Genomic DNA, 25,301 nt, shown 5'->3' with positions numbered 1-25,301 from the left:
TAATTATAATTCCTGATCCTACTGAATGAACATAGTATACAAACATTTCTTTCAGCCAACGAATAAAAGAATGTGGACTTAAAGACAGGAAACTGTGGTTAGTATGTTCTCCATCGCTTTCTGGCTGACGAAAAAAATTGTTTCAGTTGCTCGTAGAAGACGGCGAATAATATTTCTTATTTCCTGTTATTAACCCGCCGCTCCACAAGACTTCCAATACATCGTTGTTCGTTGTGGTGCCTACTGCAACAGTCACTTCTCCTGTCAGCAAAGAAACGGTTGTGCGACTGAGGTCACCCGCGTGCTAACGGCCTTTAATGTCCACAGATCGCGCAATTCGCGGAACCTGTGTTTATGTGTGAAATGCTCGTCGCAGGAAGCGTGTCACGCAGGCAAGTAGGTGGCTTCCTGCTCCGGAGGAATTCCGCTAACCGCGAGGGTCAGGTCTGAGCGGCTGTTCGGTGGGTCCATGACGTCACCGGGCGGACGCGACGCCCATCTCTTATACGCGGCTCGGGAAGGCGAAGTTGGCAGACGCTTACCGGCTGCGGCATGGCCAGCACATTCGCGTGTCTGCTTCTGCTGCTGGCGGCCGGCCGCGAGGCTCACAGCTTCCCACAACCCTCTCTGCACCTGCTGGGCGGAGGAGGCGGACTCTTCGGAGGTAAGTTTCGCATTAGCCTGCTTCCTTCTGTGCGTAAACACTATCATTTGCAATCTGTTCTCCTCCCATTGTTTCTGTTGGCTCTGTGCTGGTGTAAGACGACAAATTTTCTTTCAATTATTCAGCATTCTCTAGACTGTCTTATATCCAACAGAATTGTTTATTTTTTGCATTATCTTCGCCTGCAGAATGATATTACTTACTTTGATATAAAATAGATCTGAATATTAGGCTTGGAATGTATCCTGGGCTATACATTACACACGAATGTATTTATCTTTCATTTGTCAGTTGTGAGTCTACATTAACGTTAGATTACCTATGGTAACATACAGATTGGTGTAAACAGGTAAATCCCTAACACCTAAACCCTGCATAATAATTGACAGAAACGGCAGAGGGTTCTGCTGTATTCTTACTATGCAAACAGGTCGTAACCCGCCAAGTAATTATGAAACCGTTAGAAATTCGACACAAGAACTATTGCATTAAGAGCTGTTTCGAACACGTAGCGTTAGTGGCAGCGAGACTATTTTAGTTCTAACCCCATACGGTATCAGGACTTCTTTTCTGATTGTTACTGCCGTTTATCTGTTGATGATGCCTTGTAAGAAAAAAGTGCAGCATTTTAGGCCCCCTTCCTCGTTAATATGTAGATCTCCGCAGGTCTGGCCAGGTGTAAACGTCAGTTGATGCCAAGGCCACCTTACCTGCAAAAGGACAGGGCCGTGGCTTGTAATGCACCATGGAGTTGAATTCACACTCTTCGGTTTGGATAGTGTTTCACATTATTTACCGTTCACGCATTAATGTCATCGAAACGTACCATCCATAGAAGGCCTCAGTTTGAAAAACTAGTTTACTACACCATTAATCTGTGACTTTTATATGAGCCGGCCGCGGCGGCCGAGCGGTTCTAGGCGCTTCAGTCCGGAACCGCGCGACCGCTACGGTCGCAGTTTCGAATCCTGCCTCAGGCATGAATGTGTGTGATGTCCTTAGGTTAGTTAGGTTTAAGTAGTTCTAAGTTCTAGGGGACTGATGACCTCAGATGTTGAGTCCCATAGTGCTCAGACCCATTTGAACCATTTGAACTTTTATATGGAATCCAGCTGTGTTAGGTACTTGATGGGGCCACGTTATTTCCTTGAAATATTGCGTTCATAGGCAACAACATTCTATTTTAGTTCTAAAATTAAAACCAGCTTCCGGAATAAGTGTAGTAAAAATACTACCCCATATAAGCACAGCGCATATTACTCTTCGGTAGTCTGAAAATCACGCTCTGTTTTTTAGTTACAGTATAGAACCACTGTATACCCAGCGCTATCTTACAAAAGTAGAACTACATTGCTTTCTGTCTATAAGAACTTCCAGGCGAACTAGCTCTACACGCTAAGAAACTATACACCTCAGTCTCAAAACTGCTTCATCGGGTACTATTTCCTGCTTATATTTCAGTTTCTGGGAAACCCAAAATCAAAATTACGATGACTGACAATTTCTTTGCTTCTGTTAGAAGACCACATAACATATCACTACAGTATATTCACTTGACATGTTTCTCTTGTAGCTGCACCGCTGTCTTCTACAGAAAAATTTGTTCCTATTACCCCACATTCTTTCTATTGAAGTTATGAAAATTTTGAGACGTGCAAACTACAAACGACAGGAAGTTCATATGTATAACGCGAAGCTGAAAAATGAGTCTTTAAAGGAAAAGATAGTTTGTTCAAAAAGTTAGTCGTACTATTGAGAAAACGCTTGTCCTTCAAAACTGTTTTGGTTATGATATTGTTAACGGAACTAACTGAAACCTTGTCATTTTAGTTCCTCGTGATATCACAATAATATCTAATACTACACCTCAAATGTATTTCAGAATTATGCAAAAGTAAGAACTTCTGTAAATGGGGTAATAATGACAGGTCCCAGAAAGTAACTCTTATAAGAACAACTTGGAAAAAATTATAACTTTAAAAATACGTAATACTGCGTCAACAGAAAATAACATAGTATTTAAAATACCTCTAGTAAAAATAATGTACTGCATTAACGCTTGAAAATACCGAAATACTGATAGTTACCATAGGCGTGCTATACACAGTATGACTACATACCATACTTAAAAACTTTGAAATAATAATCTATTTGCGCTAAAACGTTTTAGCCACATCACGACAGCGAAATATTTAGCCACATGAGAATCGAATGCTGAAGAAATCTGCGCCCCCATTGAAATAGAAAAACACGTCGACATTGATGTAATTTTTTTCTTTATCTTTCTGGTTTGGCGCCGCCCGCCACGATTTCTCTTCATCACAAAGTTGCATCTAGACTCTAGACCTTGATTATTTATTATATTATTTCAGTCTCTGTCTTGGGCTAAAGTTTTTGCCCCCTGGATGTCATTTCCTAGTGGCTTCACACTCTTCCTTTCAACCTGACCCTTCTTTTAGTCGCGCATTTCAACATACGGTCCTTTATTCGCCAGTTTTTGGAATACCTTCTCGTTTATCTTCCTAGGCCACTTAAGTTTCAGCAGCCTTCTGTAACACCACATCATAAAGGATCTGATTCTCTTATTTTCCGATTTTTCCACCATCCACTTAAAGCCCCCCAACCTGAAGCTAAATACCTGCAAACACTGCAATATACGTACTTATCATTCTTACCGTATTATTTCGTTACGCCCATTCTTAAAGAGGGACTAACTGTCCACTAATGTTTAGGAGAGTGATCCTTAACCTGAACATTGATTTGAAGAATGTGTTCCTTTTGTAAGCTCGCTTCTTTTGGATGCATTGTGTCGTTTCCTTCCTCCGACACCCCGTTCACCTAACAAAAACTGTGTGTACATACTATTCGAATTACACTATGTGATCAAAAGTATACGGACACCACCAAAAACAGACATTTTTCATATTAGATGCATTGTGCTGCCACATACTGCCAGGTACTCCGTATCAGCGTCCTCAGTAGTCATTAGACATCATGAGAGAGCAGAATGGGGCACTCAGCGGAACTCACTGACTTCGAACATGCTCAGGTGATTGGGTGTTACTTGTGTCATACGTCTGTACGCGAGATTTCCACACTCCTAGTCATCCCTAGGACCACTGTTTCCGATGTGATAGTGAAGTGGAATCGCGAAGGAACACGTACAGCACAAAAGCGTATAGGTCGACCTCGTCTGTTGACTGACAGAGACCGCCGACTGTTGAAGAGGCTCGTAATGTGTAATAGGCAGGCAGACATATATCCAGACCATCACACAGGAATTCCACATTGCATCAGGATCCACTGCAAGTACTGTGAGACTTAGGCGGGAGGTGCGAAAACTTGGATTTCCTGGTCGAGCAGCTGCTCATAAGCCACACATCGCGCCGTTAAATGCCAAACAACGCTTCGCTTGGTGCAAGAGCGTAAACATTGGACGATTGAACAGTGGAAAAACGTTGTGTGGAGTGACGAATCACGGTACACAATGTGGCGGTCCGATAGCATGGTGTGGGTATGTCGAATGCCCGGTGAACGTCATCTGCCAGCGTGTGTAGTCCCAACACTAAAATTCGGAGGTGATGGTGTTATGGTGTGGTCGTATTTTTCATGGAAAATTGTTTGTTGGTTTGCGTGGCACCATCAGAGCACAGACCTGCATTGATGTTTTTAGCACCTTCTTGCTTCCCACTGTTGAAGAGCAATTCGGGGATGGCGATTGCAAATTTCAACACGATCGAGGGCATGTTCATAATGGAAGGAGTGGTTACATCCTTGTATTGGACTTGCCTGCACGGAGTCCTGACATGAATCCTATAGAATACCTTTGGGATGTTTTGGAACGCATACTTCGTGCCAGGCCTCAACGACCGACGTTGATACCTCTCTTTAGTGCAGCACTACGTGAAGAATGAGCTGCCAGTATGTAAGGAACCTTCCAGCAGGTGACGGAACGTATGCCTGCAAGAGTGGAAGCTGTCATCAAGGCTAAGGGTCGGCCAACACCATACTGAATTCCAGCATTACCGATGGAGTGCGCCACGAACTTGTAAGTCATTTTCAGGCAGGTGTCCGGATAGTTATGATCACATAGCGTATGATTCAAACTAAAACACTGTTGGTGTCTTCCAAGCAAACAGAGGTGTTCCAGGGACGAAGTTCAACTATCCTTTGGAGAAGATCATACGAACAGCTCTCAAACGTAGTATTACTATCTTGGCTTTTTTCAAAATAGGCACCAAGGCAAAGCGTTGCCTATAAGCCGAAGAAAAGGGAATACGGCAGTGTTAACGATCGTAAACATTCGCTAGAGATCAAGTGTGTCATCTTATTCTTTTTTTCTTGAATGTGAATCTATTTTAAGTAAGAGAAATAATCCAGGGAGAGAAGGTAGATTGCAGCACATATCTAGCAAGTCAAAGACTTCACTGTGTTACACACACTAACAAATACATATCCACATTAGGCGTTCATATATTTATTTGCTCCCAGAAAGAAATAAAAAACATCTACAACCTCTATAAATTTATTCATTTATTTATTTCAAGTCAAAGCAAATGCAGGACCTTAAAATCACTCATAAATTTTACCGGTTTGTTACTGCTTTAGCCCATTCCTAAATCGCTGGGATTTGGCTGAAAAAATCCGAACTCTACATGGACTATCCTACCAACATTCTATCAGTCTCTCCAGATGATGCGTATCTGAACGTCATGGTTTCCGAATCCGCTTACCATCCCCAACAAGAATCCTTTACCAGGATTTCTCCTCATCCTTGCCCCCTTTGAACACTTCAGTATATCTTATACTTCCCACAAACTAGACACCAAAAACGTATTTCCTCCCCTCCCCCATGATCACAAATCCTGGTGTACTGCCATCCATATCAACACGTCCAACCCACTCTATACTCTTTCTATTCCCTCTCAGCGCACTTTTAGCTGATTTCAACTCAATCTTAACGAAATCTGCCCTGACATTTATCCCTCCCGTCAGATTCAGGCCAATCTTACATATGCCTTTTCGACTTCAGGGTTTTCCCCTTTCCGTATTCCTCCCTTTTCTTTCGTCCTCTTGATCCTGGCCTGGTTCCCATACTAGCTATGTTCTCCCAAACCCTATGTTTTCCTACCAGACATCTTCCCTCATTATACCTATCCCAAGAACCAAACCTTCACAAACCTAGTAGCGCCATAAGCACATTAATTACCCCAATGGAGCAATCCATCCCTGTTCTTCTTACTTCTCCTAAATACAAGTCTCTCTCATCAAGTGGTAGTGAAGTGTTATATAGCGGAGCGTTCGTTTCTACTTTCTCGCATCTCATTGTTTTTAAATACTGTACAATGTCTTCTTGAGTGCAATTTTTAAATATTATCAATGAAATGTGTCCTTTCATGTATCTTAAACTCCTTTCGTGTATCTTAAACCATCTGTGCATGTTTCATTCTTTTAAAAGTTATTACCACTTTTGTATATTTACGACTCTTTTGTCTGAGGAGGGGAGTACTATTCCCCACTGGGACGAAGGAGTGATACACCAATGAAGCACAGAACGGATTGTGGGCTGTACATCAAACAGCTCACCGTAATAACTCTCTTAGAAAATGAAAAGTAACACATACAAGTCCAGTGCAACATAATTGCATTGTAGTTCAGAGTCTTGCCAGTGAACTAAAAGTTACAATAATTTAATACTTCAGGTGACAATGATTTTAACATATACCTTTCTGAGCTGCCAACAACAGTTTGATAGAAATTCGACCTCGAAGAAATATGTATTTACTTTTATTTCTACTAAACATGATCGCTAAATACGCTTTTTATCGTTTCGGTTTCGGTCACACACTGGTCATCTTCAGAAGCTCTAAGTATTACAAGGGCATCTTCCGGATTAGCCCTCTACGAGTTGCTTCATACTTACATCAATTTCCTAAAACAGTACGGCGCAATTCACAAAAAAGTCCAAAGAAATCGCCTTTGTAGGTTAGAAAATTTTTGAGAGCTATTAAGTAGGAAAAAATTACATTTTACTTAAACATTTGTCGGTTTCTGAATGCCAACCTTACAGGTTTAGTGACTGCGATGTCATTGGTTCGCTTCTCGCTAGTAGCAAATTCTTTTATTTTCATTTATATTCTAGATTTACTGTCAAATGGAAACGTGAATTAACATATAAAATAAATTAAAATCTGATACAGATATTTCATGTTTCGCTTTTTTGTACCAAATTTTAATCGATCTCGAATACTTGCATTTTCAAGCAATTAATAATTAAAAATTAGAGGATTTCATTCTTATTAAAAATATGATTCACTATTTTTAATTAGGAATCGTGTTTCTTAAGATCGGTTTTCTAAAATAAAAGTTAAACATTTACTGCTGTCGAGGATCGACTTTGTGACGTCTTTATCACAAGGATAGTACGTACGCAATTTTTTTAACTAAATATTTTACTTAAGCGAAATACAATAAAATACAATGCATTCAGCTACCAATGAATCTTTTAACGCGCTGCAAATTTTTTGTAATTAAAGACGTTCGAAAATTTTCTAATCTATAAAGGTGATTTTTTTTCCCATTTCGTTTGAAGATTTCTTATTGGCTTAGCAAACTGATGTCCGGACACTGACGTTCAAATTCTGTAAGTACGAACAAAATGGAAGACTGCAGAACCGTCCTCACGGTCTTTGTTAGGCGGCCTTAAGCTTTCTGAAGTCAATCAATTTATGGTCAGAATCTGTCACGATGAAATGCATGATGTGGGATTATATCTATAAGAAATAAAAAGAATTGTATAATTAATACGAGAAACTTTTTTCAATAGGCAAGATGACCTTTTCCTAAAAAGTGGAATTATTAATGATATTTCCATGGAAATAAGATTCTCTATTTTGCTTTGTTACACGTTCGTACTTGTGTGTAACACATTCTTCCAAACAATACATTTATCTTACGAGTGCCTCGAATCCGTAAACCTTTTTTTTCTTTTTTGCCCCGTACTGAAAAGCACGAGATACTACATCCTAATCACGTAAGGAAAAAAATAATTACCATGATCTGAGAAATTAAGGTAACCTTACGAAAACACCTTACGAAGCAAGGATGGAAGACGCGGATTTATTGTCTTGCCGATAACGAGATCGTTAGAGACGAAGTACAAGTCTTGAATGAAGAAGACAGAGATGGAGATCGGCTGAGAACTTTGAAAAAGAGACCATTCCGGCATTATACTTAATCTATTTAGGGAAACCACCAAAAACTGAAATGTGGATGCCGGGACATGGATTGTAATCCCACTACCCCATTGTGTAAGGCATTCCTTAAGCTCTGCGTCACCTTGCTCTGTACAAATAAAGAAGAGATTAGGTAAAATGTCATGTGGCATGATCAAATAATTAGTAGAACACGCACAGAAGGAAAACAATCCTGAAAGGAGATTCATACATACTAATATTAATGACTCTATCTACCCTCAGTTAACCGAGATGACTGCCGACGCTGAGACTGTTTCGGATGGCTCTGTACCCGTATCTAACAATTTGTCACATATTCCACGAGTATATCAGTTTCTTTTTTTTTTATTAGAGTCGTAGCCATACGATCCACGTCTAGTGAGCCAGAAGTTAAGGCAGTGGACTCCTGTTCGCAAGAAATGGGGTACAAACCTGCGAAAAAGAATTAGCGACTTGGTGGACAATGTGAATAGTAACCTAATACTTTTTACTGATGAAGCACTTATCTGCAATGATGTTATCAGAAAAAAGAAGCACAAATATTCGACGAAATCCTTATATGATTTCAAAGCGCTACGAAGACTGACAACATGTTCGAAACGTTCAGAAATATAATATTGTGCAGCTCATAAAACACATCAACGTAGAATCCTGCGGATTAAATATCAGTGAGTCAGCTCATACAGACACCATGGTGTAGCAGTTTATGAAAATATGAAATCGAATGATCACGTGGAGATTAGTAGATGGCAGACGTCTCGACAACGGCAGGAAACTGAAAAAAGCGGTCAGTAAACAAGAACAGTGCTCATTCACATTCGTGAAAGCTTTCATAAAATATTACTGAAATGAGTGGGACCCATACCAAATATGATTAATATGTGGTATTGAAGGTGTACAAAGAAGGGTTGTACAGATGGTAGTGAGTAAAGTTCTCATCGATGAAAACTGATAAAATATGAAAGATATCCGCACAGAAATACTGAAGAAAACCGACGAAGAAACTGCTAGAAAGAAAAAAGAAGACGAAAAGAATCGTTATTGTGGCTGACTGTCATGCGTTGGACCTAGGTTCAATTCCCGGTACTACCAGGGATTTTTCCTTGTTGGAAGGACTGGGACGGGACTCATGATGCCAATCGAGAAGCTATTTGAATGAGAAGTAGTGGCTCCAAGGTCTGCAAAACAGACAACGGCCGGGAGAGCGTCTTGATTTAGGTTTTCCGTGATTTCCCAAAATCATTCCAGGCAAATGCCGGGATGGTTCCTTTGAAAGGGCACGGCCGACTTCCTTCCCCGTCCTTCCCTAATCCGATGAGACCGATGACCTCGCTGTTTGGTCTCTTCCCCCAAACAATCCATTCCCTTACGGGAGAGCGTTGTGCTGACGCCACGCCCCTCCACATGGCGCCATTGGCTAAGGATGACACGACGTTCGGTCGGTCCCGATTGGCCTATCTGCAGTAAGAACGGTGGGGCTTCTTCCCGCGCTCCATACGTGCATAGAATTGGAAGAAGCCGCGGTAGAGTGCGAAGTACTCTGTCATACATTTCATAGGGAATTGCAGAGTATGAGTGCAAACCCATTGTGTTAAGTGCTTCGTGGTTTTCCCTCAGTTCCTTCGCACGAACGCCAGGACGGTTTCTCTGACATTGGCAAGGCAACTTTTTCCTTCAGTCATTTATTAAGTGAGCCAGCGCTCCGTCTCGGCGTCCCTATTTGATAGCACACACTGCACTAAAATGCAACACATCATCCATCCGCTATAGGATGAAGGCCTCTTCTTGACTTTTCTACGTATTGTGGTCGTCAGTGATCCGAACAAGCGCTGTTATTACGTGTAACGTAATTAGCGACCTTTCGTTAGAAAGTGTTCTCGGTGCTTTCTTATCTCTTGGAATCCATCAAACAATTTCCTTGTTCCATCGAACATATATCCTGCTGTCTAGAGGTAAAGCCATTTTCTTTTTATTTTCATTTCAGTCGTAATTACGTCATTTCAGCTGCCCTGTTCCTTGATCCATTGGTCTATTTCCTGTCCTTCCTAGTAATTCCCAACAAGCTTGTCTTTATTGATTACTGGAGAACAGTCAGTTTTTGAATGTTTTCCGCATTAAAAGACAATGTCGCACTGTTATAAATCTAAAATGGCAATACACACTGAACTTTCTTTCTCCGACAAGTGTAATACTTATTTTGAAAATGCTATTTATTTTATCAGAAATATTGCTTGCCATTTTACTCGTGTTACTGTCTTTTCCTTTCCATCCAATCGTCTATTCAAATTGCCTTAAAAAAATCTTATCTACTAGACCTGTGACTTTGTTATTAATTTTACTATTCCCCTTTAGACGTGTTGCCTATACATTACTTTAGTCCTATCATAGTTAATTTTCAGACCTGCTTTCAAACTTTATTAGTTCCTGCCATTTGCTGTTGACGTTTGTGTATAGCCACATGTAAGGCAAGTCTGGTCATTTCCTGATTAGAATCATTTTTTTCCTTTTTTCATACGATATCAATCTTCGAATGCTTGTATAATTTTCTTTTGTTATTACTTTCTTTATCATAGGCCATCTTAACTAATGTAATGTGATGTCTACCTAACGTAAATATCTGTTTCGTTTCCTAAGTAATGTCATTGTTTTCAATAGTTTCTCCTGTTAAACTTTCACCATATCTTCTGATATTTCTTCGATAAATTCTTGGAATATAGTTATTTAGTTAGAAATATATTGTTATGTTCATATTAATTTTCGCCTTCCATTTCCTCTTAACTTATTCAGTTTTACATTTTCGTTTACACACGGTGTTTCCGTAAGAGCGTGCAAAAATTTAACAGGACATAAAGGATGATCCACTAAACAATTTGAGGTAGGAAACCTGGGTCGGAGATGCCCGCTAAGCAGATAATAGGAATAAAGTTACATTACTGTGCACTTTTTAATTTACATTAGTTGCAGTTAACTGCAAATACCATCATTGAAGCAATGAACGAACCATTGTACTTTATCTTACAAAATGTGCTGAAACTGACGGCTATCAACCTCAATGCAAGCGTGACGAGCAAGATTCTGACGCACCCTGATGTTTTTGGAATCACATCACAGGCAACTACAGTTCTGGTAACTAATTCCATCACCATACCCACTGCGATCTCATACACAAGTGACTTTAGATATCCCCATAGGAAATAATCAAGGGGATCTCGCAGGCCCCTTCCAATCTAACAACCAGGAAATACAACACTGAGATTGTTGCGGACATCCACACTGAAGTGAGACGGTGCACCGTCATGTTGTACCCACATGCTCCTACGAACAGCCAAAGAGAGATTGTAAATACGATACAACAGACACACCTTATGGACAAGGAAAGTAAACAAATCTGCATCATGACTTCCTAGTAATTAGACTCGTCCTCCTTGTTTCCTTACAGAATGTACACGTAAATAAACAGCACAGTACGAATAAACTTGTACTTATGTTAGGTGAAATAATCTGGAAAACAGTAATGCTAGACAAAGTTGTTGACAAGTTTACTTCAATACCTCCTTAAGCCACCTTCTTCGACCCCAGGTTCCCTACCTCAAATTGTTCAATGGAGCATTCTCTACGTCCTGTTATATTTTTGCACACTCTTACGGAAATACCCTGTATTATCTTCCTTATAATGGCAAACTATTTCACTGTTTGCTCCTTTGTGTGTGTTTAGAAGCTTTATTGCGTAAAATATTAAACTTCTAGCGTAATTTATATTGGTACACCATCCTGTTTTTAAAAAAATTCTCATAATCTACTATTCTGACTTGTTGCGTCATGTTCCTGTTTCTTTCAGTATTTGTGTCTATTTTTACTCTGCATCATATGAAGTAATGATCACTTACGATTATAAAGTGACTTAGGACCTACACAGCGTCATTTATAGATGCATTTGGTACTTGAGAAATCCATTTCTTATTCCTCTGGGAGTTGTTGTTTTCTAAAGGTTCGCTTCTGTCAGTTTAGATTCGATTCTTTTAACTTTGCTATTGCGCCAAGAAACTTTATTTATTGACCTACTCTCACATGAAAATTCTCTCATATATTTTTAAAGTGACATTACCTGTTATTTATCTGTTTCTACAGTCTCCGAAGAGATCTTTTGCCCCATCATCAGAATGTGAAGTAGTTGGTGTATGGTCTTGAATGATTTCCATAGTACAGTTTTATTTTTAAAACAAGTCACGCTTCTCTGTTTGAGATTCCCAGTATTTATAATAATGGTTCTAATTTTCTTAGTTATAATAAAAGCTACACCTGGATTTCTTCCTTACACTGTTCCTCTGCAATAAAATTCATGTCCCGATTGCATTAAATCATCGCTGTTTCGCCATTCTTCTGATAACCTCACCACACTCCATTCGGTATTTTTCAGTTCCCCTTACAACTACATTAGCCATCATCGGACCCTCGGATTCTGCATTTTTTGACACCTAATGTAGAGCAGTAGATGCAACGATTTTCTACGAAACGTCTTCGTCGAAAATTTACCTGGCCGTACTCTGTGTCCTAAAGTAATTTCCGAGTTTTTCATTTCTTCACTCTCAATATTCCTTCATCCGGTTCAGAATGCCGACGTCCTGTAGCTCGAGTGTTGCAGCAAAGTCCACGTGAGTCCTGGCAGTGCTGCAACTGTATAAACTCTGGCCATGTGATTCTAAGACTTAGAGCATTTGATCAACACAACTAGTATGCATACTGACTACATACTAGCATGTAGCCCACATGCGTACTGCTATTTAGCAGTCTTCCGTATCACATGCGTCCCACCATGAATAAGGCAAAGAGTACGTAGTATACTGTCACCCAAGTGACAGCAATTTTTGGGATGGTTACCATAAGCTTGTATCTAGTCTCCTAAAGATCTAAGCGGCACATTGTAATAGACTTTATTTATACCTATAACGCATACGAAACTGAGCAGACTACTTATTTACGTGAAAAAGAAACACGACCAAGGAAAATAACCTGAACCACACCGTTGTCTATAGTCTTTCAAGAAAATAATATCATGAATTATTATGAAAACATTCTACAAGTGTACTTAAGTTCTTACACTACCGATTAAGACGTCTCCATCACATCAATAGTAATTTCCCACCGTTTTCAATTAAAGCTAAATTTTTAGTTTTCAAATAACCAAAATATTTTCACAGAAACTTGCCTGCATAGTTAGAAAGACGTCGAAAACCACGTAGCGTCTGAAATATATGAACAGTCCCTCAGAGTTAACAAGTTAATGGTAACACCACATTCTTTAATGTCAGATTTGCTATTTATTTGAAGTCAACAGTGATAAGTATTACGTTATTAAATAGTCGTCATACGAACACTATCACGGAAATCAACATCAGTCTTCAACGTTCATCCAGAAATATTGTTGACAGACACACGTAGCAGAATGGTGCTAGTGCATGACCTACAGAATAATGCCAATGGCTTAAATATCAAGTGGAACTCTGAGTCTGTTTACTGTTCATACCTGCACAAGCTGCTTTGTGGCTACACGCCGCTTACGATGCTAACATGGCAAAAATATACTTAGTATTTTCAATTTGTGCGAAACAAAGTATTAAGCGTTAGGCTACAAATTAACATACAATAAAAGAGTTAGCAGCACTTAACGCTAAGAAGTAACAAAAATGTTTAATAAGTATCTTCGGTGTATGCATGTGTGTGTGTGTGTGTGTGTGTGTGTGTGTGTGTGTGTACATGTAAACTGTTGTCTACTAATTGACTGCTTCAAGTACACTGGCCCTTGGATAAATTCGTGGTAAAAGTCTGAAATTTTTATCAAATAACCGAAAGGAGTTTTATTTCTGTGATTTGTTATTGATTAAGCAGGTCAGCCCAGTCGATGCCTTATTTCTTGCTGGGTCATTTCTTCACTTTACTTAAAGAAAATTATTGTAGCAGAGTATGTACGGTAAGTAAAATAATATATTTGAAATACCAGACTTGCGTGGAGCCGGTAGCGTGCGTCTTCGTACGCTATGAATACGAAACTTGGGGGTATTTATTCTAGAGTGTGAATTTTCACTAAGTAAGTGATGATATAACTGTAAATCAAATTACAATAAATGTAATGAAATAATAGCATGGTGAGGGAAAATCTGCCATTGTCTAGAATGTCTGTCCGAATCGATGCACCAAGCGACAGATATTTTCAGCATGAATCTGGCCATTACCATAGTTATAATTAAAGTGCAGTTGCTCAGGTTATCGTATGACATCGAAAGTAGGTAGATATTCTAATGTGTTAATGTGGAACTGATTTATGCTGGAAGAATTAGTTCAAATTTTGGCCACCAGATGCAAATCTCGTACTGTGAAAGCAAAAAAGACGAACAAAATATTTCTATATGTAATGGCTTAGGAATTGGAGTTGAAGACAAAGGGTGAAACAAGTGAGAAAGTTGTTGTTGTTGTTGTGGTCTTCAGTCCTGAGACTGGTTTGATGCAGCTCTCCATGCTACTCTATCCTGTGCAAGCTTCTTCATCTCCCAGTACCTACTGCAACCTACATCCTTCTGAATCTGCTTAGTGTATTCATCTCTTGGTCTCCCCCTACGATTTTTACCCTCCACGCTGCCCTCCAATACTAAATTGGTGATCCCTTGATGCCTCAGAACATGTCCTACCAACCGATCCCTTCTTCTGGTCAAGTTGTGCCACAAACATCTCTTCTCCCCAATCCTATTCAATACTTCCTCATTAGTTATGTGATCTACCCATCTAATCTTCAGCATTCTTCTGTAGCACCACATTTCGAAAGCTTCTATTCTCTTCTTGTCCAAACTATTTACTGTCCATGTTTCACTTCCATACATGGCTACACTCCATACAAATACTTTTAGAAATGTCTTCCTGTCACTTAAATCTATACTCGATGTTAACAAATTTCTCTTCTTCAGAAGCGCTTTCCTTGCCATTGCCAGTCTACATTTTATATCCTCTCTACTTCGACCATCATCAGTTATTTTGCTCCCCAAATAGCAAAACTCCTTTACTAATTTAAGTGTCTCATTTCCTAATCTAATACCCTCAACGTCACCCGACTTAATTCGACTACATTCCATTATCCTCGTTTTGCTTTTGTTGATGTTCATCTTATATCCTCCCTTCAAGACACCATCCATTCCGTTCAACTGCTCTTCCAAGTCCTTTGCTGTCTCTGACAGAATTGCAATGTCATCGGCGAACCTCAAAGTTTTTATTTGTTCCCCATGGATTTTAATACCTACTCCAAATTTTTCTTTTGTTTCCTTTACTGCTTGCTCAATACACAGATTGAATAACATCGGGGAGAGGCTACAACCCTGTCTTACTCCCTTCCCAACCACTGCTTCCCTTTCATGTCCCTCGACTCTTATAACTGCCATCTGGTTTCTGTACAAATTGTATATAGCCTTTCGCTCCCTGTATTTTACCCCTGCCACCTTTAGAATTTGAAAGCGAGTATTCCAGTCAACATTGTCAAAAGCTTTCTCTAAGTCTACAAATGCTAGAAACGTAGGTTTGCCTTTCCTTAATCTTTCTTCTAAGATAAATCGTAAGGTCAGTATTGCCTCACGTGTTCCAGTATTTCTATGGAATCCAAACTGATCTTCCCCGAGGTCGGCTTCTACTAGTTTTTCCATTCGTCTGTAAAGAACTCGTGTTAGTATTTTCCAGCTGTGACTTATTAAACTGATTGTTCGGTAATTTTCACATCTGTCAACACCTGCTTTCTTTGGGATTGGAATTATTATATTCTTCTTGAAGTCTGAGGGTATTTCGCCTGTTTCATACATCTTGCTCACCAGATGGTAGAGTTTTGTCAGGACTGGCTCTCCCAAGGCCATCAGTAGTTCCAAAGGAATGTTGTCTACTGCGGGGACCTTGTTTCGACTCAGGTCTTTCAGTGCTCTGTCAAACTCTTCACGCAGTATCATATCTCCCATTTCATCTTCATATGCATCCTCTTCCATTTCCATAATATTGTCCTCAAGTATATCGCCCTTGTATAGACCCTCTATATACTCCTTCCCCCTTTCTGCTTTCCCTTCTTTGCTTATAACTGGATTTCCATCTGAGCTCTTGATGTTCATACAAGTGGTTCTCTTATCTCTAAAGGTCTCTTTAATTTTCCTGTAGGCAGTATCTATCTTACCCCTAGTGAGATAAGCCTCTACATCCTTACATTTGTCCTCTAGCCATGCCTGCTTAGCCATTTTGCACTTCCTGTCGATCTCATTTTTGAGACATTTGTATTCCTTTTTGCCTGCTTCATTTACTGCATTTTTATATTTTGTCCTTTCATCAACTAAATTCAATATTTCTTCTGTTACCCAAGGATTTCTACTAGCCCTCGTCTTTTTACGTACTTGGTCCTCTGCTGCCTTCACTACTTCATCCCTCAAAGCTACCCATTCTTCTTCTACTGTATTTCTTTCCCCCATTCCTGTCAATTGTTCCATTATGCTCTCCCTGAAACTCTGTACAACCTCTGGTTCTTTCAATTTATCCAGGTCCCATCTCCTTAAATTCCCACCTTTTTGCAGTTTCTTCAGTTTTAATCTACAGTTCATAACCAATAGATTGTGGTCAGAGTCCACATCTGCCCCTGGAAATGTCTGCCTTCACTACCTCATCCCTCAAAGCTACCCATTCTTCTTCTACTGCATTTCTTTCCCCCATTCCTGTCAATTGTTCCATTATGCTCTCCCTGAAATTCTGTACAATCTCTGGTTCTTTCAATTTATCCAGGTCCCATCTCCTTAAATTCCCACCTTTTTGCAGTTTCTTCAGTTTTAATCTACAGTTCATAACCAATAGATTGTGGTCAGAGTCCACATCTGCCCCTGGAAATGTCTTACAATTTAAAACCTGGTTCCTAAATCTCTGTCTTACCATTATATAATCTATCTGATACCTTTTAGTATCTCCAGGGTTATTCCATGTATACAACCTTCTATCATGATTCTTAAACCACGTGTTAGCTATGATTAAGTTGTGCTCTGTACAAAATTCTACCAGGCGGCTTCCTCTTTCATTTCTTAGCCCCAATCCATATTCACCTACTACGTTTCCTTCTCTCCCTTTTCCTACACTCGAATTCCAGTCACCCACGACTATTAAATTTTCGGCTCCCTTCGCTATCTGAATAATTTCTTTTATTTCATCATACATTTCTTCAATTTCTTCGTCATCTGCAGAGCTAGTTGTCATATAAACTTGTACTACTGTAGTAGGTGTGGGCTTCGTATCTATCTTGGCCACAATAATGCGTTCACTATGCTGTTTGTAGTAGCTTACCCGCATTCCTATTTTCCTATTCATTATTAAACCTACTCCTGCATTACCCCTACTTGACTTTGTGTTTATAACCCTGTAGTCACCTGACCAGAAGTCTTGTTCCTTCTGCCACCGAACTTCACTAATTCCCACTATATCTAACTTTAACCTATAAATTTCCCTTTTTAAATTTTCTAACCTACCTGCCCGATTAAGGGATCTGACATTCCACGCTCCGATCCGTAGAACGCCAGTTTTCTTTCTCCTGATAACAACGTCCTCTTGAGTAGTCCCCGCCCGGAGATCCGAATGGGGGACTATTTTACCTCCGGAATATTTTACCCAAGAGGACGCAATCGTCATATAATCATACAGTAGAGCTGCATGCCCTCGGGAAAAATTACGGCCGTAGTTTCCCCTTGCTTTCAGCCGTTCGCAGTACCAGCACAGCGAGGCCGTTTTGGTTATTGTTACAAGGCCAGATCAGTCAATCATCCAGACTGTTGCCCTTGCAACTACTGAAAAGGCTGCTGCCCCTCTTCAGGAACCACACGTTTGTCTGGCCTCTCAACAGATACCCCTCCGTTGTGGTTGTACCTACGGTACGACTATCTGTATCGCTGAGGCACGCAAGCCTCCCCACCAACGGCAAGGTCCATGGTTCATGGGAGGAGGGAGGGGGGGTGAGAAAGATACCTTGTTGATTTTATTACAAACAGTCCTTTACACAATTTGTTCAACATGAACACTAGAGACGCCGACGAGATGCTGCATCCGTAAAACACCAAAATCAACAGTTCCAGTGGAATCTGAGCAAAGTGTTCCTGTATACTAGCATTGAGATCAGATAGAGGACGAACAGTCCCTTATAAACGTATTCTGTTAACTATCTCTAGAACCAAAAGTCACAAAGATTCAGATAAAGTGATCTCAAAGGCCTTGCGTCTGGAAAACCTCCACATGCAGCACGTTTATGGAATGTTGCATTAAGCAGAACTTTAAACTTGGCGAGAGACATGAGGTGTGCCCCAGCCTGCATGAAAACAGTGGTTTCCACACGGTTGCGCTCTTCCAAAGCAGGATCACATGTTGTACATAAAGTCTCGATAACGTGCAGACGTCACGGTACAGCTGACAGGCCTCTCGCTGTGTCCTCTTCAGAGAGCAACATTCCGAGAACTCTCACGCCGGCCAGAGTGGCCGATCGGTTCTAGGCGCTACAGTCTGGAGCCGCGCGACCGCTACGGTCGCAGGTTCGAATCCTGCCTCGGGCATGGATGTGTGTGCTGTCCTTAGTTAGGTTTAAGTAGTTCTAAGTTCTAGGGGACTGCTGACCTTAGAAGTTAAGTCCCATAGTGCTTAGAGTCATTTAGCCACACTCTCACATACGCGCATAACATGCTGTGTAATAGTACCCCAAATTCGGCAGTTCTGTATACTCACTGCACCCTGCAGTGTAAAACGTGCTTCGTCACTCCATAGAATATTGCCCGGGCACATGTTGTCAACTTCGAGCCATGACAGAAATCGATGAGCAAATTCAGAACGCTGCTGCTGTTTGTGAGATTTTAGTTGCTGCACCGTCTGGATCTTGATCAGATACCAATGTAGAATAGACTACAAAACTTTCCGTACTGTTGACCATTTCAGCTTCTGACAAATCTTTATCAGACAGGTTAATAAGAGTTCCAGAATAGTCCTCAACTGAACCTCCCGAAATGTTCTTCTTTAAGTTATCGAAGTACGTCTGTCTATTTACTGATATTTCTACATTAACTTCCATAGTTTTGAATGTCAGACCTTCAATCTTATTCCAGTCATTACTAATGGAAATTGAAATGAGCGTTTGGCATAATTAGCCCGGAGGCTCCTTACGGGGAAGGTCCGGCTGCCTTGGTGCAGGTCTTATTATATTCGTTGCCACATTGGGCGACCTGCGTGCCGGATTGGGATGAAATGATGATGAAGACAACAAAACACCCAGACCCTGAGCGGAGAAAATCCCCGACCCAGCCGGGAATCGAACCCAAGCCCCTTAGGACGGCAGTCCGTCACGCTGACCATTCAGTTATCAGGGCGGAAAGCATTACTAATAACCAAGTGGAGATGAAAAAGCTTACTGCTAGTTTCCGTCAGTGCTGGCCGCGTCTGATGAATCCTCTCGCGTAACATCGCAGATTCCATACGATTGTAAATACAATGAGCCTGAGCCGAGCGAAACATCCTCTTCACCACAACGGGCGTTGCGCACTGCCAGCAAGAGGTCAGCCAGATGGTATCGCTATGTACGTGACACTTTCGTAGTATGTACACACGGAGCAGAGGACTTGGATCCCTTCCTGAAACATTTAAACACCATTAATCCAAAAATCCAGTTTACTATGGAGACGGAGAGTAATAGGCAACTGAATTTTCTGGATGTGTCTGTGATTAAACGTCGGGACGGAACGTTTGGCCATAAAGTGTATAGATAGGCGATGCATACTAATTGTCATCTGCATAAAGATTAAAACCACCACCCTTGACGAAAAAGAGGTGTAATACGAGCAAAAACCTTGGTAGAAAGGGCGTACAAAAACTGTGAACCTGTTAATTTAAAAGACGAAATTTAACACCTACGGTCGACCTTCGTGAAGAATGGCTATTCTAGAAAGGAGATACATTGAGCACTGCGCTCTAGGCAGAGAATCAGGAACAATGACTAACAGGAGCCGCCCACCGGCAGGGATTTTCTTCCGTTCATTAGCAAGGTCACAGATCGCATTGGGAAAGTGTTAAGCAAATATGGGGTGAGAACCATTTTCTCACCCATCAGGAAAATAAAAGAATATTTGAAATAGACAAAAGATGTACGACATCCTTTGGATACACCGGGGGTATATAAAATCCCGTGTAGTTGTGGACAGGTTTATATCGGTACCACAAAGAGAAGTGTTTACACCCGTCTTGTTGAACATACTACGAATTGCCGCTTGGGTCACACGGATGAATCGGCCGTAGCAGAACATGTTTTCCAGGAAGGTAATCTTGAAATAAAATTCAGTTAGACGAGCGTCATATCTAAAACCTCGCATTATTATGTGCACATGTATAGTGAGTCTATCGAGATTGATAAACAGCGTAATAATTTTAACAGGAAAGAGGAAGCTGTTGAAATGGGTAAAATTTGTATGTCAGCGTTGCACCGGAAGCGTGACGATCGATTAATTTCAATCGAGAATGTTGGGATTACCAGAGACAGTCTCTTATCTGACGCTACGTGATGGACAGTGGCGCCCTCTGTACTGCTACTATAATCAGCGCTTCCTCGAGTTCCCTTTGCAGTTCGCCGCTGTACCTCGGAGGATGTCTCCCGCAGTCGGAGACGAAACGTCTGGGGAGAGTTTTATATATCAACCACGGCCTATCAACCCGGAAGTTTTAAGTGAAGACAATATCCGCCGTGAAAGCCTACATTGTATGATAAAACAGTTTTGTTTCGCTTTAGTACATTCACAAAGGACAATATATACTTAATGGAAGTGATGAGGAGGACTGTATTGTTAAAAAATGCATTTATGACTAAGAAAAACATTTTAATCAATGTACATGTAACTACGGATGCCAGAAAATCTTTTGCAAAATCATTTGTATGGTGTATACTACTCTATAGAAGAGAAAGTTGGATCCTTGATAAATTTCAAAGGATTCGACTTGATGTTGCTGAAATGTGAACATGGCGGAAAATGACAAGAACGAGCTGGAGGGAAAGAATAACCAACCTGGAAGTCTTGAAGGAATTGAACAAAGAGAGAATATCATTAAGAAGTCAAAAACAGAAAAATACAATTCATTGGATATGTAATCAAATATAACCACTTCAGCATTAAAGCGCTTGACTGGAAAGCAGAGGTCGTGGGGTTGAATTCCGGTCAGATATTGGATTTTTCAGTTTGTGTTTTATCCTAGACTTCAATTCTTAAGGATGTGAGGAGCCGTCAGAAACGGCACATGGTTGGGATTCCACATTGAACTATAGGTCCCCTTTCTCCAGTTAAATAACTGGGGTAAGCTAGGGACACGCAAGTCACCAAAGTGACGTCCAGTTTAAAAACTTGCATCGGGCCAATGAGCCATATGACATTATTATTATTACTCATGAAGGTAAAGAAAGGAAGACAGAGGACAGGATATGACAATTAAATGGAACATAAATGAACAACAACTGACGAAATAGAGTGGTTGCATCACCTAGGTATTAGCCTTTAGAATATGTATGGACAATTTTTGTTGTTACGCCATTTCCAAACGGTGTTTCTCGTGCGTGCCATAAGCCGGTTGCTCGACAGTCCGGTGCCTTGTACACAATTCACGTCAACTATCGCTTGAAAGTGGCTTCATTGCCTAAAACGACAAGGTGAGCAGTCAATAGAGGAAACCAAATAATAATTACAACCGAAGGTGGAAAACGTTGCCATCTCGGACAAACTACGCGAATCATAAAAGCGAAGTCAAGAATTTATTGAGGAGTTTAATTATGAGAAAAGGTGTTTCGTATACTGCAAGATTTATGATTTTTTTAAACTCCGTTAGTGGCTGTTGTTACTTCCATGTGGGATACTCAAATCTCTTGGAAACATTCTGTAAACACTAAACTAGTATTTTTGTGGTAACAATTTTAAATTTTTTTTTATGTACGTGAACGAATATCTGTTTTTAGAAATAGGTTCTATAGCTACATGGTCTTATTTTATCTGTTTATGTTTCGTTCTTTACTACTAATTTTGGGCTCGTAGAAATGAACGAAAGAAAGACAATCAAAACAAAACAAATTTCAAAAAATCGGTAAAATGTGTAGTGAAGTTATTTGTCTAATAGAAAGAAATAAAAATGATTATAGAAACATTGGACACACCTCATTTGTTGTAGATAATTTCGCCCGCATCTCGTGGTCGTGCGGTAGCGTTCTCGCTTCCCACGCCTGGGTTCCCGGGTTCGATTCCCGGCGGGGTCAGGGATTTTCTCAGCCTCGTGATGGCTGGGTGTTGTGTGCTGTCCTTAGGTTAGTTAGGTTTAAGTAGTTCTAAGTTCTAGGGGACTGATGACCATAGATGTTAAGTCCCATAGTACTCAGAGCCATAGATAATTTCGAGCATCGTCCAAAGTCGCATCAAATTTTTTCCTAATCTATTTTATTTCTTACTTTTAGATAAATCATGTCACAAAAGATTTGGCCTATTGTATGAAAATATTTTTTTTTATTTTCAAGTTTTCTTCAGAATGCTTGATCTTATTGAGAATTCACTTGGTTTCCTAGTATCTACTGTTCTCGAAATGTCCGAATTTAGAAATTTATTCGAAGGAAACCTTTTTAGCTGTTAACTATCACACCAATTTTACTTTTCGTACGCAACGTAGAGGGGCCTCGAAGAAATTAACTTTTTGATACTTCGTCTACAAGCTAGTAGCAGCCATTCGTGAAATATTTCAATTTTCCCGCAGGTCACTGAGATTTCCTTAACTGCCCTGACTACTTTCAAGTATTTATATATGGTTTTGCTAAACTAGACCTCGTAGTGGTCAATAACGCGTTATCTGACGCGTTATCTGACTCTGGCCGCGGAAGCCTTCATATTTGTACAATTTTTCTTGTTTCTGTTGCAGGTCGGTCCCAAGGAGGAGGCTTATTGTCAGGAATACTCAACTCTACCGTGAACAAGATTCTGAAGCCTCTGAACGTGCTCGGCAATGGTGGGTCGAGTTCCTCCAGCAACAGTTTTGGCGCTGGCGCCACGCTGCCGTTCGGCATATCGGTCGGGTTTACAGGGTCCACATCCAACGCCAACGCTGGAGGACAAGGCATTCCTGTTGGACAAGGAGGCGCGGGTGAAGTTCCATTTGGTGGAGACAGCCATGGTATCAGCGGTGGTCAAGGGGGAAGCAACAACAACGCTGGAGGAGGTTTTGGCCACGAAGGAGGCCACGCTGTAGTTGGTAACGGTGGCAGCAGCTCCTCGTCCAGCCAGGCAGAGAGTGGAAGTGTTGCAGGGAGCGGTGCCCACGGAGGCAGCAGGCCACCTGCTACCGACGCAGGAATTCAGGAAATCATCCGACCATCAGGAGGTGGTGGTCAGTCTGGTACAGGTAGTTCAAGCCAGGCCAACAGCGAAAGTGCTGCAAATAGTGGCACAGTCGAAGGCAACGGACCAAATCCTGTGGACACTGGCATTCAGGAAGTCTTTGGACCAGCACCAGGAAGCTCCAGCCAGGCCAATAGTGAGAGTGCTACTAGTAGCGGTAATGTTGGAGGACATGCTCCTAGTCCTATCGATGAAGGCATTCTCGACGTTTTTGGACCTGGCCCAGGAAATGGAGGGCAGTTTGGTGGTAATACTGCTAGCCAGAGCAATAGTGAGAGCGCCGCTAACAGCGGTACTGTTGGAGACCACTCTCCTAGTCCTGTCGACGAAGGAATTCACGACGTTTTTGGACCTGGAGCTGGAAGTGGAGGACAGTTTGCTAGCGGTGGTTCCAACCAAGCCAATAGTGAGAGCACCGCTGGTACTGGCACTCATGGAGTCAGTACGCCTAGTCCGGTCGACATTGGTATCCAGGAAGTGTTCGGAAATGGAGGAGCAGGAAGTGGTGGAGAAGGTTCTGAGGCAAAGAGATCCACCCCCGACTATGACCACAACGGAAGCGCAGCAGCTGCGACACCAGATCCTGTCGACTTAGCCATTCAGGAAGTCTTCGGCGCTGCACCTTCAGGAAAAAGTGCTTCTGCAGCATCTGACAAACCACCTGTTTTCACTTAGAGTAGCTTTGGCTTCGCAACAAAATCAATGTTTTCAACCTACATTTGGGTCGGAAGATCACTATGTTAGTTTCCAGCAAACCAATGCTGTCCTGTTTGCTTGAAAGCTACGACGAAGCAGTTTCTCCTGGGCATTGCAATTAAGGCAGCTCCTACCGACGTTGCACGTGACGAATCAATAATGAAGGACCAGTGGCAGCCAAAAATTACGTTGTGATGAGTAAAATGTTCTATACTCAGACTGGAAACTGTCCATACAATGCGTTGGAGATGTCACGCATAATATCCCGTTACTACTTCGAAAGAGTAGTGAGATCCCTTTTGAGTTTCATATTACATAGTTGTCTTATCTATGGTAACAAGACCGTATTACTCCATAAGGGTTGACTTCATGCGTCGAAGAACGGTTGTTATGTTTTTCCTTTGTCAAACTGAATTAACAAGTATTTACAAATACACACATCCATCCCTTGTAAGACCATAGTTCTACTTTGCATAATTTCCTACAAGAATGTAATGAAGTCAGTAAAACAATTCAGTTAACAAAGACGTTAGAACATTTATATGCAACATATGCCTGATTCCGTCCTTGAAGCAGCAATAGAGCGTTTTAATCCTGTTTAGTGCCATAAGATGGTTTACAACAGCCAAATACTCCAAGATGTATCTTCATCTTTAAGAAAATGCAACATAGCGTGTACTGAGTAAATGTTAATATTTTGCAATAAAACTTCATAAAATAAACACAGACCTTGAAGTCATTGTATTTCCTTCCTTTCACAATATGCATTTATTTTCCGCCATGCTGTTTCAAAACTTAACTTGAAGGTCTAGGAAACGTACATCACAACACTGCTTGCGTAACAGCGGGTGATGCCGTCAAGTTGTCGCAATTACGCGACCGTGCACTCGCCTCTCCACTCTCGATCGTTTATTTCGTCTAGCGAGTTAGCCGCAGGCTAGATGCTGCCAAGGAGCGTGCACGTCCTCTTCCGCTTCAGGATTACTGCTAGTTTTAGCAATAAGAATATAACACTCACTCAGGTAGGATTTGCAGCGATGTATGTTCAACCAGCGATCGGTAGGTGCGATGACCGATTTATCTGCAGGAAACGTGATACACGTTCCGTAGAAACACTGCTTATTTTCTCCGAAACAATGGCTTTACAAGGGTGATCTTTTCTAACTAACTGTGTTCATAACACAATGGAGGATTTCACGACCTTCATTGACTTCAAAAACTTCCGAGCTGACAGGTCGCGGTCAATGTATGAAATTATTCAAGAACGTT

At 41.0% G+C, this 25,301-nt stretch overlaps 1 protein-coding gene across 1 annotated transcript; it reads left to right on the top strand.

The window, feature by feature from the left end:
• Positions 1-541: 541 nt before the first annotated feature.
• Positions 542-24,758, top strand: LOC124623426 (uncharacterized PE-PGRS family protein PE_PGRS46-like). The gene is made up of 2 exons (XM_047149036.1): positions 542-664; positions 22,861-24,758. Exons 1-2 carry the CDS (start codon positions 553-555, stop codon positions 24,009-24,011), a joined length of 1,263 nt encoding a protein of 420 aa, XP_047004992.1. The 5' UTR covers positions 542-552; the 3' UTR covers positions 24,012-24,758.
• The last annotated feature ends 543 nt before the right edge of the window (positions 24,759-25,301 follow it).

This window comes from Schistocerca americana, chromosome 1 (genome assembly GCF_021461395.2).
Source record: "Schistocerca americana isolate TAMUIC-IGC-003095 chromosome 1, iqSchAmer2.1, whole genome shotgun sequence".
Lineage (NCBI taxonomy): Eukaryota > Metazoa > Arthropoda > Insecta > Orthoptera > Acrididae > Schistocerca > Schistocerca americana.
Note: the sequence above shows the minus strand (reverse complement) of the source record. Positions and strands in the feature narration are given on the sequence as shown.

Coding starts and splice junctions, on each gene's coding strand:
- LOC124623426 (XM_047149036.1), top strand. CDS start 553: ATGGCCAGCACATTCGCGTGTCTGCTTCTGCTGCTGGCGGCCGGCCGC. Junction 665..22,860: donor AGGAGGCGGACTCTTCGGAG/GTAAGTTTCGCA, acceptor TTTCTGTTGCAG/GTCGGTCCCAAGGAGGAGGC.